The sequence below is a fragment of the Pinus tabuliformis genome, chromosome 9 (genome assembly GCF_031772625.1).
Source record: "Pinus tabuliformis cultivar Carrire ecotype Pingquan chromosome 9, CPIR1, whole genome shotgun sequence".
Lineage (NCBI taxonomy): Eukaryota > Viridiplantae > Streptophyta > Pinopsida > Pinales > Pinaceae > Pinus > Pinus tabuliformis.
In genome coordinates, this window is record NC_142307.1 from 82,779,602 (window position 1) to 82,793,405 (window position 13,804).

At 33.8% G+C, this 13,804-nt stretch overlaps 1 protein-coding gene across 1 annotated transcript; it reads right to left on the minus strand.

Annotated features, from left to right (window-relative positions):
- Positions 1 to 10,136: 10,136 nt before the first annotated feature.
- Positions 10,137 to 12,017, minus strand: LOC149147209 (glutamate receptor 3.1-like). The gene is made up of 5 exons (XM_089441750.1): positions 11,673 to 12,017; positions 11,296 to 11,582; positions 11,137 to 11,168; positions 10,636 to 11,033; positions 10,137 to 10,547 (listed from the first exon to the last, which is right to left on the minus strand). The coding sequence occupies exons 1-5, from the start codon at positions 12,015 to 12,017 to the stop codon at positions 10,137 to 10,139; spliced, it is 1,473 nt and encodes a 490-aa protein (XP_089297876.1).
- Positions 12,018 to 13,804: the final 1,787 nt, after the last annotated feature.

Sequence of the window (13,804 nt, forward strand, 5' to 3'; positions counted from 1 at the left end):
CTTTTTATTAGTTACTACTTTTCTTGGGAATATACAATTATAGTATTATTAATAAAGTTGAATCAACAATACTTTTCACCTAAATAATATTACTAATAAAGTCACTTCAACAATTTTTTAGATAAAAGAAAATCATAATATACGTTTCACATTAAAATATATAACATATAAATAGTAACTATAAATTAAGATCCATTTTACAATATAAATTAAAATAATGATTCGTAGCCAAATCTAAATTTATTTAATAAACACATAAAAGTTTGATATTTACAATATAAAAAGATTTTTAACCATGGATATTCATTCGTAAATAGGCTTTGTTACAATATTTTGCTTGCACTAGATGCATTGATTTCAATGTAGATCCTTATTTCTAATCCTATTTGATTTCTTACACTAGATGCATTGTTTTTAGTGTAGATGTTGATTTTTGATTTGATGTAACGAGATGTATGATGTACACTAATTTCAAAATAATTAGATTAATAGTGTGTATTAATTTTAGTGTAAGCACAAAAACAATTATTGACAACATGCATTAATTTATATGTTATAGTAATTCAACCATAAATAAAATACTTGAAATTTCATCTTAAATAAAATGTCCATTAGCTAAAATGTTTGCTTCTTGAAATTGTAAACTATTTGTAATTGACTACATTATTATCATTTTCATTTTCTATCATTCAACATTGCTAGTCACTTTGCATTTAAACGAGGTAAGAAAACACCTATCATTGAAACTTACATGGGGTTTCACACTCCATAAGTCACAACAATGGAGAAAACTACTATTTTTTTTTTTTTTTTTTTTCTATGTTAAGACTAAACTAAGTACCCACGGGGAATTGAACCAGTGACCTATCGCAAGGAGTGCCTTAACAGCGCACCCATTCACCGTCAATCCAAAGCCCCGTGGGCTATGGAGAAAACTACTATTAATATCGCAGAACAAGTTAGATTACAATAGCTCGAGTTAAACATTTGAATGGGCTACGATTTCAACCACCCTTTTCATATGTTCTATATAAAAAGATAGAAAAATTATCCAGGTGGATATTGGTGGTTACCCGCCTATTCCACCTCGACATCTAGTCGGTTTCGTCTGTTTCCTTGATTATAGCAGCATTTACTATTTTATGCATTTTTTTTAGTCTTGAACATCCAGAGCTATTTTGACCCCCTAAACGGTGTATTTTTAAGGTCTACAACAACGGAAAATACTAGTACTTAGAGAGATATTTCCAACGAAGTATTGTATGTGCCAAACAGAGATGATATGACCAAGTTATGACCCCAGGAAGTTTGTTTCCCAACTAACCCCAACGAGGCCCACAAACTCTTGGTGTTTCATCTCCCAGGGTTAGAGTTTTGGTTGTTTAGAGTTTTCCTTTGTTGTTCAATAACCAACCTAGATCAATCTAACTCTGGATCTATCATGCACCGAGAGGGATTGAATCCCTCGGGGTGAAAACTTTATTTTTGGAGTGTAGAATTTGAGGACAGGTTTGCACCTCGAGGGATTCAATCCTTCTTTGTGCATCATAGATCCAAATTTAAATGGATCTAGGTTGGTTCCAGCTGAGGGAAGCAATGTCATATTTTTAGATTATCATTATTATGTAAATGCTTGAGATAAATTTCATACTTTGAAATTTACATTATGTTTTCTTTGCGTGATATGACCATATAAGTTTGTTCTTTAATTTAGTTTATGCTTCTTGCATTGAATGGTTTGTACATATGTGTTTGGATGTTTTTAGTGGCTTGTGTGTGTCAATGTTTGGATGCTTTGGGTGGTTTTTGTGTTTATGCGTTAAGATTTGGATGGTAATGTTTGTAAATGTTACAATTTTTGTGTTATATTTTTATATGTGTATGTAATTGTTTATGAGTAATTAGTTGGTGTTTAAGAAGGTAGAAAATCTTGTTAATAGATTACATGAAGATTGATATTGCACATGTATTTCATTTAGTTTTAGGTATCACAATTTTTGACAACTAATTAATTCTTAATAGTGTCCCTCCAGCTATTATTAAATATATATTGAAGAGTAGTTTTAATTTTAAATTTGCTGAGTTTTCTCAATCTGTTGAGATGATAGATATTGTTAATAAATTTAATTGTGAGAAATGATTAAATAAAAGTTTTGAATGGCAAAAAATGTGAATAATAAGAATGTATTAAATAATGAATCCATACAGGTGAGGAGAGTTTTAGATAGAGGAGGAATGACCTGTTATAGAGTTTTGTAAACCCAATGTTCCAGATTACTAAGTGAGTCCATCATCAGGGGTTGCGTCAACGATATTCTGAAGATGTTAATGATGTATCCATGAGCTATATTTTAGGTTATATATATATTTTATGAAAGAAATAATCTAAGAAATTAGGTCAGCCATTATCTATTTAGTTTGTTAATATTCAGATTTTTGTTTTTATTATTTATTTATTTATTAATTTAAATTTTTTTAATTAATGAATTATTTTATTAATTGTTACGCTTAGGATCATTGCGGAGGAATGTCGTAATGATAAATCCAATTTATTTTGCTGCTTTGTAGACTTTAGAAAGGCTTTTGATACGGTTCCTAGATACAACCTTTGGAATAGGTTAGAAGAGCTAAAGGTTCCTCTTGAGTTGAGAGCTGCTGCTATAAGGCTATACGAGAATGTAATTGCCAAGCTAAAGAACAATGAGGGGTGGTCAAAAGATATTAAGTGTAACATCGGAGTTAAACAAGGTTGCCCCCTCTCCCCCACCCTATTTGGCATATACATCGATAAGCTTGAAGGTTATTTAGAAGAAGCAGGATGTGGTGGCACAATCTTAGCTGGGATAGTCGTTATCCTTCTTCTCTACGCTGACGATATTGTTCTTTTGGCAAGGTGCCCTACTGATCTTGATAAGCAACTCAAGCTTCTTAAGGATTTCTGCTCTACCATGGGTATGACTGTTAACACTGACAAAACAAAAGTTATGATTATCAAATCCAAGAAGGACACTTGCGCTAATTTTATGTATGACAATAATAACTTGGAGGAAGTGTTTTCTTACAAGTACCTAGGAATTGATATCCATCACAAGCTCAACTGGAACCATAGCATTGAGAAAAGGATCAATGGGGCATGGAAAGCTTATTTTGGTCTTGAAAATAATTGTAAAACTGCAAACCTCGTAATGTGGGATAAAAAGAAGTTCCTCTTTGAAACTTTAGTCATTCCTGTTATCTTATATGGCTGTGAAGTTTGGGGCTGCAGCATCTCCAGAGAATCATGGAGAAAGATTGAGCAAATCCAGAAGCATTTCATAATTTATAACCTGAAAATTAAAAGAAATACACCCTATCCTATTCTCCTTATAGAAGCAGGTCTTTCTCCTATTGAGAGCCTGGCTATGCTCAGGTTTCTGGTGTACAAGCACAAGCTCAATAACATAGACAATCATAGACTTCCTAAGCTAGCTTTAAATTCCAGCCAAAACCACCTAAGGCTTAACCGAGGATGGCATAAGGACACAAGGGCCTGGTTAAACTATTGGGAGATCAATGAGAATGATGCTTTGCAAAACATAAATAACATTAAAGATATTGTTACTTCTAAGTTCAAAGAAAAATTGTGGTGTGAGAAAGATTTAGCGTCTAAAAGAAAATTAAGTTATTATAAGAGGGTCATCAACCCCACCCTTGAAGATCAAAAGTATCTCTCTATTTTAACTAGCTCAAAGAAGAAAATTAATATAGCAAAGATTAGAACGAATTCTCATGAGCTCCATAGTGAAACTGACCGTTGGAAAGTTCCTAAAACGCCATGGATAGAAAGGATCTGCCATATTTGTGAGAATAGGAGCATCGAGGATGAAAACCACTTCCTCTTAGAGTGCCTTGCATACAACCACATTAGATCTCAATTTCACAACCTTTGTTACAATACTGACCTTCCTAGCCTTTTACAATGCCAAAATTATAGTGAACTCGGGAGGCTTCTCTCCAAACTTTTTGAGCATAGGAATAAAATCTTAAATCAAAATAAATAATTTGTCTTTTTAGGTCCGATAGATCATTATTTGGTCTCAGTGGACGTTAACCATCATCATCATCAATTTGTTTAGTTAAATAATTAATTTGTTTAATTATTTAATTAAATTGTTTAATTAATTAATTAATTGTTTAATTAATTATTCAATTTGTTTAATTAATTAATTAATTTTTTTAAATAATTTCAATATAGTTATTAATTATAAATTTGTTTAATTAATTCCCTAATATAATTATTAATTAATTAATTCTGAATTTGTTTAGTTAATTAATTAATTTGTTTAATTTATTAATTAAAATTGTTTAATTAATTAATTAGTTGTTTAGTTAATTATTAAATTTGTTTAATTAATTAATTAATTTCGTTTAATTAATTCCCTATAATTAATTTTTTAATTTTTTAGTAAATAACTAATTTTTTTTTAATTAATTAATTAAATTGTTTAATTAATTAATTAATTAAATTGTTTAATTAATTAATTAATTAAACAAATTAAATAATTAATTGTTTAGTTAATTATTAATTTGTTTAAATAATTTCAATATAATTATTAATTATTAATTTGTTTAATTATTTTTTATTTTTATTTTTATTCAAAGGATTTTTTTAATGAGAGAGGAGCGATTAAATTATTAAAAGGGATAAGAGTTAGTTATTGATTCTTTAAGATTTCAAGTAAGAGTTTCCAGGTGTTGCTTAGTTTTAATCCATCATCTCGGTTCAAGTTGTTCTTCCTTTTTTCTATTTCAATTGTTTCTTTGATTTTCCTTTTAAGATAATGGTCTTCTTTTCTAACTAGTTTAATTTCTTCCATGCAGATATAATGAGAGGAAGAATGAACATGTTTTGGTAAGGATGATTTTGAGGTCCTTTCTCTTCTTAAGTCGGCAATGTGTTCTTTGATTCTGATGTTAAGAGACCTGCTTGTTTCACCTATGTATTCCTTTCCGCATGAGCAAGGAATAACATAAACACCTTTTTGAAGGTTAGGGTTTATGGGATCCTTGACTGAGTTGAACAATTGTCTGACGGTGTTGGCCAGCGTGAAGGCTACATTAATGTTATGTTTATTAAGAATTTTAGTAATTTTGTCAGTGGTGCCTTTTATGTATGGAAGGGAGACTTTAGGAGTTGATAAATTTTTATCTTTGATATCACTATTATTCTTGTTTAGTGTTAGGAGCATAGCTTTCTTAATGGTATTCCTATTATAGCCATTTAATTCAAGCACTTTGTGAAGATGGTTGAGTTCATCATTTAAATGGTCAGGATCAGATATTCTGGCCACCCTAGTGGTTAAGGTCTTAATGATGCCAATCTTCTGTTTAGGGTGATGATTAGAATTTGCATGTACGTATCGTTCTGTATGGGTTTTCTTTCTATAGACTTGGAAACCAAGTGACCCTTCTTTTTTGGTTAGAAGGATATCAAGAAAGGTGATAATAAGAATGTAGTCAATTATAAATAGTCTTCATTGAGATCGATCTCAACTTTCTCTTATACTATTCTTATTGTCACCCCTGCTAATTTTTTCATATTTTCATATTGATTATATGAAAAGTGTAGTTGAAATCATAAACTATTTAAATATTTAACTTGAACTATTGTAGTAAACATCTTACCTTTTCTCTCTTTCTCTCCAATATTAATAGGTTGAATTACTATAACACAAAAATCAATGCACATTGTCAATAATTTGTTGTGCTTACACTAAAATCAACCACATTGTTAATCCAATCACTTTAAAATTAATGTATCATCATACATCTAGTTACATCAAATTAGAAATCAACGTCTACATAGAAATCAATGCATCTGATGCAAGTAATCAAATACGATTAGAGTAAAACATCTACACTGAAATCAATGCATCTAATCCAAGCAATCAAATAAGATTAGAAATCAATATTTACATGGAAATAAATGCTTTTAGTGCAAGCAATAAAATAGAATTAGAAAACATCTATACTAAAATCAATAAATCTAGTGCAAGAAATCAAATATAATTAGAAATGAACATCTACACTGAAATCAATGCATCTAGTGCAAACAATCATATAGAATTAGAAAAAATCTACACTGAAATCAATGCATCTAGTGCAAACAATAAAATAGAATTAGAAGAAATCTACACTAAAATTAATTCATCGAGTGAAAAAATCTACACTAAAATAAATTCATCTAGTGAAAGCAAACAAATAGGATTAGAAACCACATTTACACTTAAATAAATGCATCTAGTGTAAGCAATCAAATATCATTAGAAATCAACATCTACATTGAAAGCAGTGCATCTAGTGCAAGCAATCAAATAGGATTATAAATCACCATCTACAATGAAATCAATGCATCTTGTGTAACAAATCAAATATGATTATAAATAACCATCTACACTGAAATCAATGCATTTAGTGAATCAATCAAATAGAATTAGAAAAAAACTACATTAAAATAAATGCATCTAGTGCAAGCAATCAAATAGGATTAAAAATCAACATCTACATTGAAACCAATACATCTAGTACAAGCTATCAAATAGCGTTAAAAATCAACATCTACATTGAAATCAATGCATCTAGTGCAAGCAATAAAACAGTATTAGAAATCACCATGTACGTTAAAATAAATGTATCTAGTGTAAGAAATTTTCTTCCCTCTCTCCCCCTCCATCTATACCTATATCTCCCTCCATCTCTCCTTTGTCTCTCTATCTCACTCCCAAACATACACACACTCTCTCCATCTCTCCCTTGCCATTCCCTCTCTCTCTCCACTTCTCTCTCTCTCTATGTCTTTCTTCTTCTGTTCCTCTCTCCCCTTTCGACTCCACCTCTTTGTCCCTCCCTATCTCCTCCTCCCTCTCGTCCTCCCTCTCTATCCCTTTCTCTCCCCCCATCTCTCTCTCTCTCTCTTTCTCTCTCTCTCTCTCTCTCTCTCTCTCTCTCTCTCTCTCTCTCTCTCTCTTCCCTCCAACCCTATCACTTTCTCCCTCCCTCTCTCCTTCTCTCTCTCCTCTCCTCTCCCCCTCCATCTTTGTGTATCCCTCTCTCTCTTTTAGCCTTATCTCCCTATCTCACTCCTCTCCTTCTCTCTCTCTTAATTCCTCCTCCCTCCTCTAATTAAGTTTATCTTCTCCAATGGAAGCAATCAAATAGGATTAAAAATAATCATCTACACTTAAATCAATGCATCTAGTGCAAGAAATATTCTTCCCTCTCTCCCCCATCCATCTATATCTATATCTCCCTCCATCTCTCCTTCTTTGTCTGTCTATCTCACCTCCTAAAAACACATGCTCTCTCTCTCCATATTTATATATATATCTCTCTCTATCTCTCTCTTCTTCCCTCTCTACACATTCCATCTATATCTCTATCTCCCTCTGTCTCTCTTTTGTCTTTCTATATCACACCCAAAACATACACACTCTTTCTCCATATTTATCTATCTCTCCCTCCCTCTTCCTCTCCCTCACTCTCTCTCTTCCCCTTCTTTCCCTCCCTCTTCCTCTCCCTCACTCTCTCTCTTCCACTTCCCTCCCTCTGTCCCCCTTCTATCTCTCTTCCCTCCTGCTCTCCTCTCTCCCTCTCTCTTCGTCTCCCTTATCACTCCCTCCACCTTTCTCTCTATGTGTCTTTCTTCTTACCTTCCTCTCTCTATCCCTTCTTCTCTCTTTATCTCTCTCGCATCCTTGCTCTCTTCCTTCCTCTCTCTCTCCATTTCTCTCCCAACTCTCTCTATCTCTCCCCCTCAACTCTCTCTGTCTCTCTCTCTCTCTCACCAACTTTGTCACTATCTCCCTCCATTTCTCCTTATCTCTCCTTCTCTCCCCCTCTTCTCTCCAACTCTCCTTCTTTGTCTCTCTATCTCACCACCAAGCATAAACATTATCTCTCCATATCCTCCTTGTCACTCCCTCTCTCTCTCCACTTTTATCTCTCTAAGTATTTTTTCTTCTCTCCCTTTCTCTTCTTCCAACTCCATCTCTCTATATTTGCCTCTCTCCTCCTTTCTCTCACTCTCTTTATCTCTCCACCTCGATCACTCTATGTCTTTGTTCTTCCTTCCCCTATATATCTAGAGTTAATATATATCATTATAATATAAAAATAATAATATTATACATTTAATATTGTATTAATTAAAAGTTATTAAATCGAATAATATTAATATTATAATATATTAATATTAACATTATATTTAATAGTAATATGAATATTAATCTTTCAGTATTAATATTACATTTAATGATGTTTTTAACATGGCATGATAACAAAATTTATATTAAAACTACAAAAATATATCCATAGGATCTCATTTTCCTTTTAAAGATTCATTTTACACATAATTAATTAAAAGAAATATTAAAATATTTTAGAGCTAGATTTTGGATTCTTTGTGTTGAATTAACATTTTTACTTTGATTTAAGAAATGGTAATGGTTTTAGTAAAGAGTAAAAATGTTTAAAATTTTACCAATTTGAAATTTTAATGTGGTAAAAAATTTGCTGATGGTAAATTTATTATCCATTCAAATACAACATAAAAGAACCATTAAATGCATGACAATTGTATTTGTAATTTTTTTACCATAATTGTATTGTATTTTTTTTTATCTACGTATTGTAGCTTATTTTGTCTATATGGTTATTTTCATTTTTGTTTATGGCTAACTTTATTCGATTATTATTATTTATTGGAGAGATGAACATAAACATTATTTAACTTTGAGTACAAACATACTACACATAGGGGTCATATTGCATTGTAGAATGTCTCTCGACGCAATAAAAAGATCTTTGGGTCTCATTGTAACACATTTGAGAGGCATATAGCCCCCACATCTCTTCTCAAAATAAGCTACTATCACACGAGCTAGTTATTCTCATTATGTAGGTAACCATCTTTCAATTCTTTGATATTAATGAAATGAAATTGTCATTCTTATTATTCATATTTCTATCATTAACACTATTAAATTTTCACTTTGCATTCAAACTTTTTATTTCATCATTTTTATCATTCAAGTTATTAAGTCTCTATCATCGTAACAAATTGAGTTAATTGACCAAATTTAAAATTAAAATGACCAGATTAATCTCAGACATATTTAGCATATCTAAAATAATCAGAATAATTAGATGTTCTACAAATTTTCTATTAACGAACCTAGATCCATCTTAACTCTAAATCTATCAAGTGAGAAAGATTTTAAAAATAAAATTAAAAAATTAAAACTTAAAAGAATTAACCAAAACCCTATCATAATTCAATATAAAAGAGCCAAGATCCATTTAACTCCTAATCTAATTCTTAAAACTTAAAAAGTGCAAACCTTCCTCAAATTTTACACTAAAGGAAAAAGTTTGATGTTTTCAAACTTGACAAATTTAATGCTCTCGATTGACAAATTCGATATTAAAATAGATCTTGTTTAGTGTATCTACAAAGTGTCATATACTTTGACACTAGTTGTTAGGAATCAAAATGACGAGATATAAATAATCAACTAATAACAAGAAAACAATCCTCACAAATGTAATGTGGCTGTGGCTCATTTCAAGTTTATTGTTTTATCCTTGGCCATACATATCAAAGATTTACTTAATGTAGGGGTTACAATAGAGTTTTTGAGTCTTTATATAAGCTTGTTTACAATAAATACAATGTAATGTACAGATAGTGAACAAATCTAGTGGGTTACTAAAACCATAACAAGACATGTTCTAGAGCCTATGAATAAATCTTTTTCGCTTGTTCAGCATACATAATAGATTCAGAATTCAAAATAAATTTTAAACATCTCAATCAAAATATATATATATAAAACAAAAATGTTCCCAACCATTATCCAAATTGCTTCTTAATCACAAACAGCATCTTACCTTACCTTTAACTTGTTTCAAATCAACAAGTAAAAAAATACAATCTTCTATTGCTAAAAATACAATCTTCTATTGCTACTTCCTGTTAACAAACTAAAATTTCATACTATGTTAAATTTTATTACAGAGCACTCATAAACATGACAAGAATGAAAACATAAACACATACGAAAGAAAGAGGAATCAAAGCTAAATCAGGTGACTTGCTGCTAAACTGCAGGGCATTCACTTGAATCAGGCGGTTTCCTCTCCTCGAAAGTGGAAGCTTCTGAAGTAGTTCCAATCCTTCTGCTTATCCTCGACGGCCATGCTCTCCGCCGCAGCTGGATAAACCTCCTCCTTCGAGGAATTCCTGAATCTGTTTCTCTAGACGTGTTGCATCTTCGCCGCACAATATTAACCATTAATACGATCACTGTCACCGATGCTGATACGGTGAACAGACCCCAGAACTGCTGAACCTGAAGTTGGATGGAACCTGACATAGATTGGTTACGGCAATGACCCTCATTCTGAGGCAACCAATGCTTTTGGATTGTGTACAACTCCCCGTTGTCCGTTAACTGCAGTATTCTGCTAGAAATGTTCGTGGCTAGTTGATGAAGGCTTGGATCAAAAGCCTGTCCAAAAGAATGAAAAAATCACTCAAAAATTCCATGAATGTTTTGGTGAATTTGAAATGAAATTACATATATAGAGAGCACTTACGAATCCCCAGTTTAGATTGATGAACGGGTGGTCCAATAAGGCGAGTTCACTGCAATGGTTGGCCACTAGGGATTGCATGTACGGGCGTTCATCTATGATGGCATCCACTACACCTCTAGACATATCCTCGTAATAATCAGCTTGCGTGGTTAGAGTTATTAGCCTCTTTTCACTATTTTCGAATTCTTTTGCCAAGAACTGTCTCAAGTAGGAATTATCCCAATACCCAATTTTTATGTCCGGCCTTTCCCACACAGCGTGGATGTCCTTAAGGGATGGTTCTAATTGTGAGGCTGTTAGAATAGCCGATAAATTTGCGGTATAACACGAATACAGAATTCCCGTAACAAGAAGGCAGGCTACAACAACTGTGCGCCCCATAACACTTCGAGTATCTTCTGCTTATATCCAAATTATTCAAAATGGGGTTCGTTATTATAAGCTTTTGGTTATTTTAATTACAAAACACAACTTATGGTATTGGAGAAGAATTAAACTTACCGGGATTAGGGAACCATGTCGAAAAAATGTACCTGCACGCAAGAGTAAATGTATTGTTAAGTATTGTTTCATACCATGGATTTGCCAAGCAATTCGGTACTTGTATGTTTAATCTATTATGGCGCTTGAATAGAGCATGTTTTAATATTAATTTGTTACATTAATATTGCCCCAAATCGGCTGCTGGATGGGCTCCTTTGGATGGGTGAATTCTTTCGGCCCTCCAAAAAATAGATCGCCAAGCCCGCGGAAACGAAGAAAGCAGCTATTAGTAGCCACAGTTGATCGCTGAAAGGCTTCATAAATATCAAGGCAGAACCAATGAAGCTTTCATCTTTTAGACGGACTATTGCCACTAGACTTGAGTCTAAGAAAGGTTGTGTAAATTCCACTTGCTGGGATCGGTTTGCTGTCATGGTCATGTCTCCTACAACTGCATCGATTTCCTGAAAACGAAGAAAACATGAAATGAAAAAGATGATAAATTATGATTCTGTTCTCACAATATGATGAGCTCACGCATACTCTACGTATACCTTGTCTACAAGTAGCTGAATGAGTTCGTCGTAGCTCGGCGGCGCAGTAACTCCATTCCCGAATGTGATATATTCGACCGTACAATTTAGTGGTTCAATTGCCTTTTCAAAAGCTTTCACGCAGAATCCCGTGGGGTTTGTTCCGTTTTTCCCAGCTGAAACGAATTCTGTATAGTATCTCTTCCAAGCCACTCCCACTCTCAATGTTGTGGGACATGGCGAGGAAGATGTTGCTGTGTGATTTTCAAGAACTGCATGTGCATCTATATTCTCCTTATAGAACGTATGGATGGTAACCATAAGAATGAGGCATGCAACAGAAAATCTCAATCTCGCGCCCCCCATTTGACTAAAAGAGGGGATCTACAAATGAGGGCGTAGAATGCTTCTAACCACTAAACCGGCAACAGGAATATGCAGATTGTGTTTGATTATGTATCAACGGTGCACCTATTGCCACTAGACTTGAGTACAACTCCCCGTTGTCCGTTAACTGCAGTATTCTGCTAGAAATGTTCGTGGCTAGTTGATGAAGGCTTGGATCAAAAGCCTGTCCAAAAGAATGAAAAAATCACTCAAAAATTCCATGAATGTTTTGGTGAATTTGAAATGAAATTACATATATAGAGAGCACTTACGAATCCCCAGTTTAGATTGATGAACGGGTGGTCCAATAAGGCGAGTTCACTGCAATGGTTGGCCACTAGGGATTGCATGTACGGGCGTTCATCTATGATGGCATCCACTACACCTCTAGACATATCCTCGTAATAATCAGCTTGCGTGGTTAGAGTTATTAGCCTCTTTTCACTATTTTCGAATTCTTTTGCCAAGAACTGTCTCAAGTAGGAATTATCCCAATACCCAATTTTTATGTCCGGCCTTTCCCACACAGCGTGGATGTCCTTAAGGGATGGTTCTAATTGTGAGGCTGTTAGAATAGCCGATAAATTTGCGGTATAACACGAATACAGAATTCCCGTAACAAGAAGGCAGGCTACAACAACTGTGCGCCCCATAACACTTCGAGTATCTTCTGCTTATATCCAAATTATTCAAAATGGGGTTCGTTATTATAAGCTTTTGGTTATTTTAATTACAAAACACAACTTATGGTATTGGAGAAGAATTAAACTTACCGGGATTAGGGAACCATGTCGAAAAAATGTACCTGCACGCAAGAGTAAATGTATTGTTAAGTATTGTTTCATACCATGGATTTGCCAAGCAATTCGGTACTTGTATGTTTAATCTATTATGGCGCTTGAATAGAGCATGTTTTAATATTAATTTGTTACATTAATATTGCCCCAAATCGGCTGCTGGATGGGCTCCTTTGGATGGGTGAATTCTTTCGGCCCTCCAAAAAATAGATCGCCAAGCCCGCGGAAACGAAGAAAGCAGCTATTAGTAGCCACAGTTGATCGCTGAAAGGCTTCATAAATATCAAGGCAGAACCAATGAAGCTTTCATCTTTTAGACGGACTATTGCCACTAGACTTGAGTCCAAGACAGGTTGTGTAAATTCCACTTGCTGGGATCGGTTTGCTATGATGGTCATGTCTCCTACAACTGCATCGATTTCCTGAAAACGAAGACAACAAGAAATGAAAAATATGATAAATTATGATTCTGTTCTCACAATATGATGAGCTCACGCATACTCTACGTATACCTTGTCTACAATTAGCTGAATGTGATCATCGTAGCTCGGCGGCGCAGCAACTCCATCCCCAAATGTGATATATTCGACCGTACAATTTAGTGGTTCAATTGCCTTTTCAAAAGCTTTCACGCAGAATCCCGTGGGGTTTGTTCCGTTTTTCCCAGCTGAAACGATTTCTCTGAAGTATCTCTTCCAAACCACTCCCACTCTCAATGTTGTGGGACATGGCGAGGAAGATGTTGCTGTGTGATTTTCAAGAACTGCATGTGCATCTATATTCTCCTTATAGAACGTATGGATGGTAACCATAAGAATGAGGCATGCAACAGAAAATCTCAATCTCGCGCCCCCCATTTGACTAAAAGAGGGGATTCAAATCAGGGCGTAGAATGCTTCTAACCACTAAACCGGCAACAAGAATATGCAGATTGTGTTTGATTATCTATCACCGGCAACGGTGCACCTA

Coding starts and splice junctions, on each gene's coding strand:
- LOC149147209 (XM_089441750.1), bottom strand. CDS start 12,017: ATGGGGGGCGCGAGATTGAGATTTTCTGTTGCATGCCTCATTCTTATG. Junction 11,583..11,672: donor TTCAGCTACTTGTAGACAAG/GTATACGTAGAG, acceptor CTTCGTTTTCAG/GAAATCGATGCAGTTGTAGG. Junction 10,548..10,635: donor TCAATCTAAACTGGGGATTC/GTAAGTGCTCTC, acceptor TCTTTTGGACAG/GCTTTTGATCCAAGCCTTCA.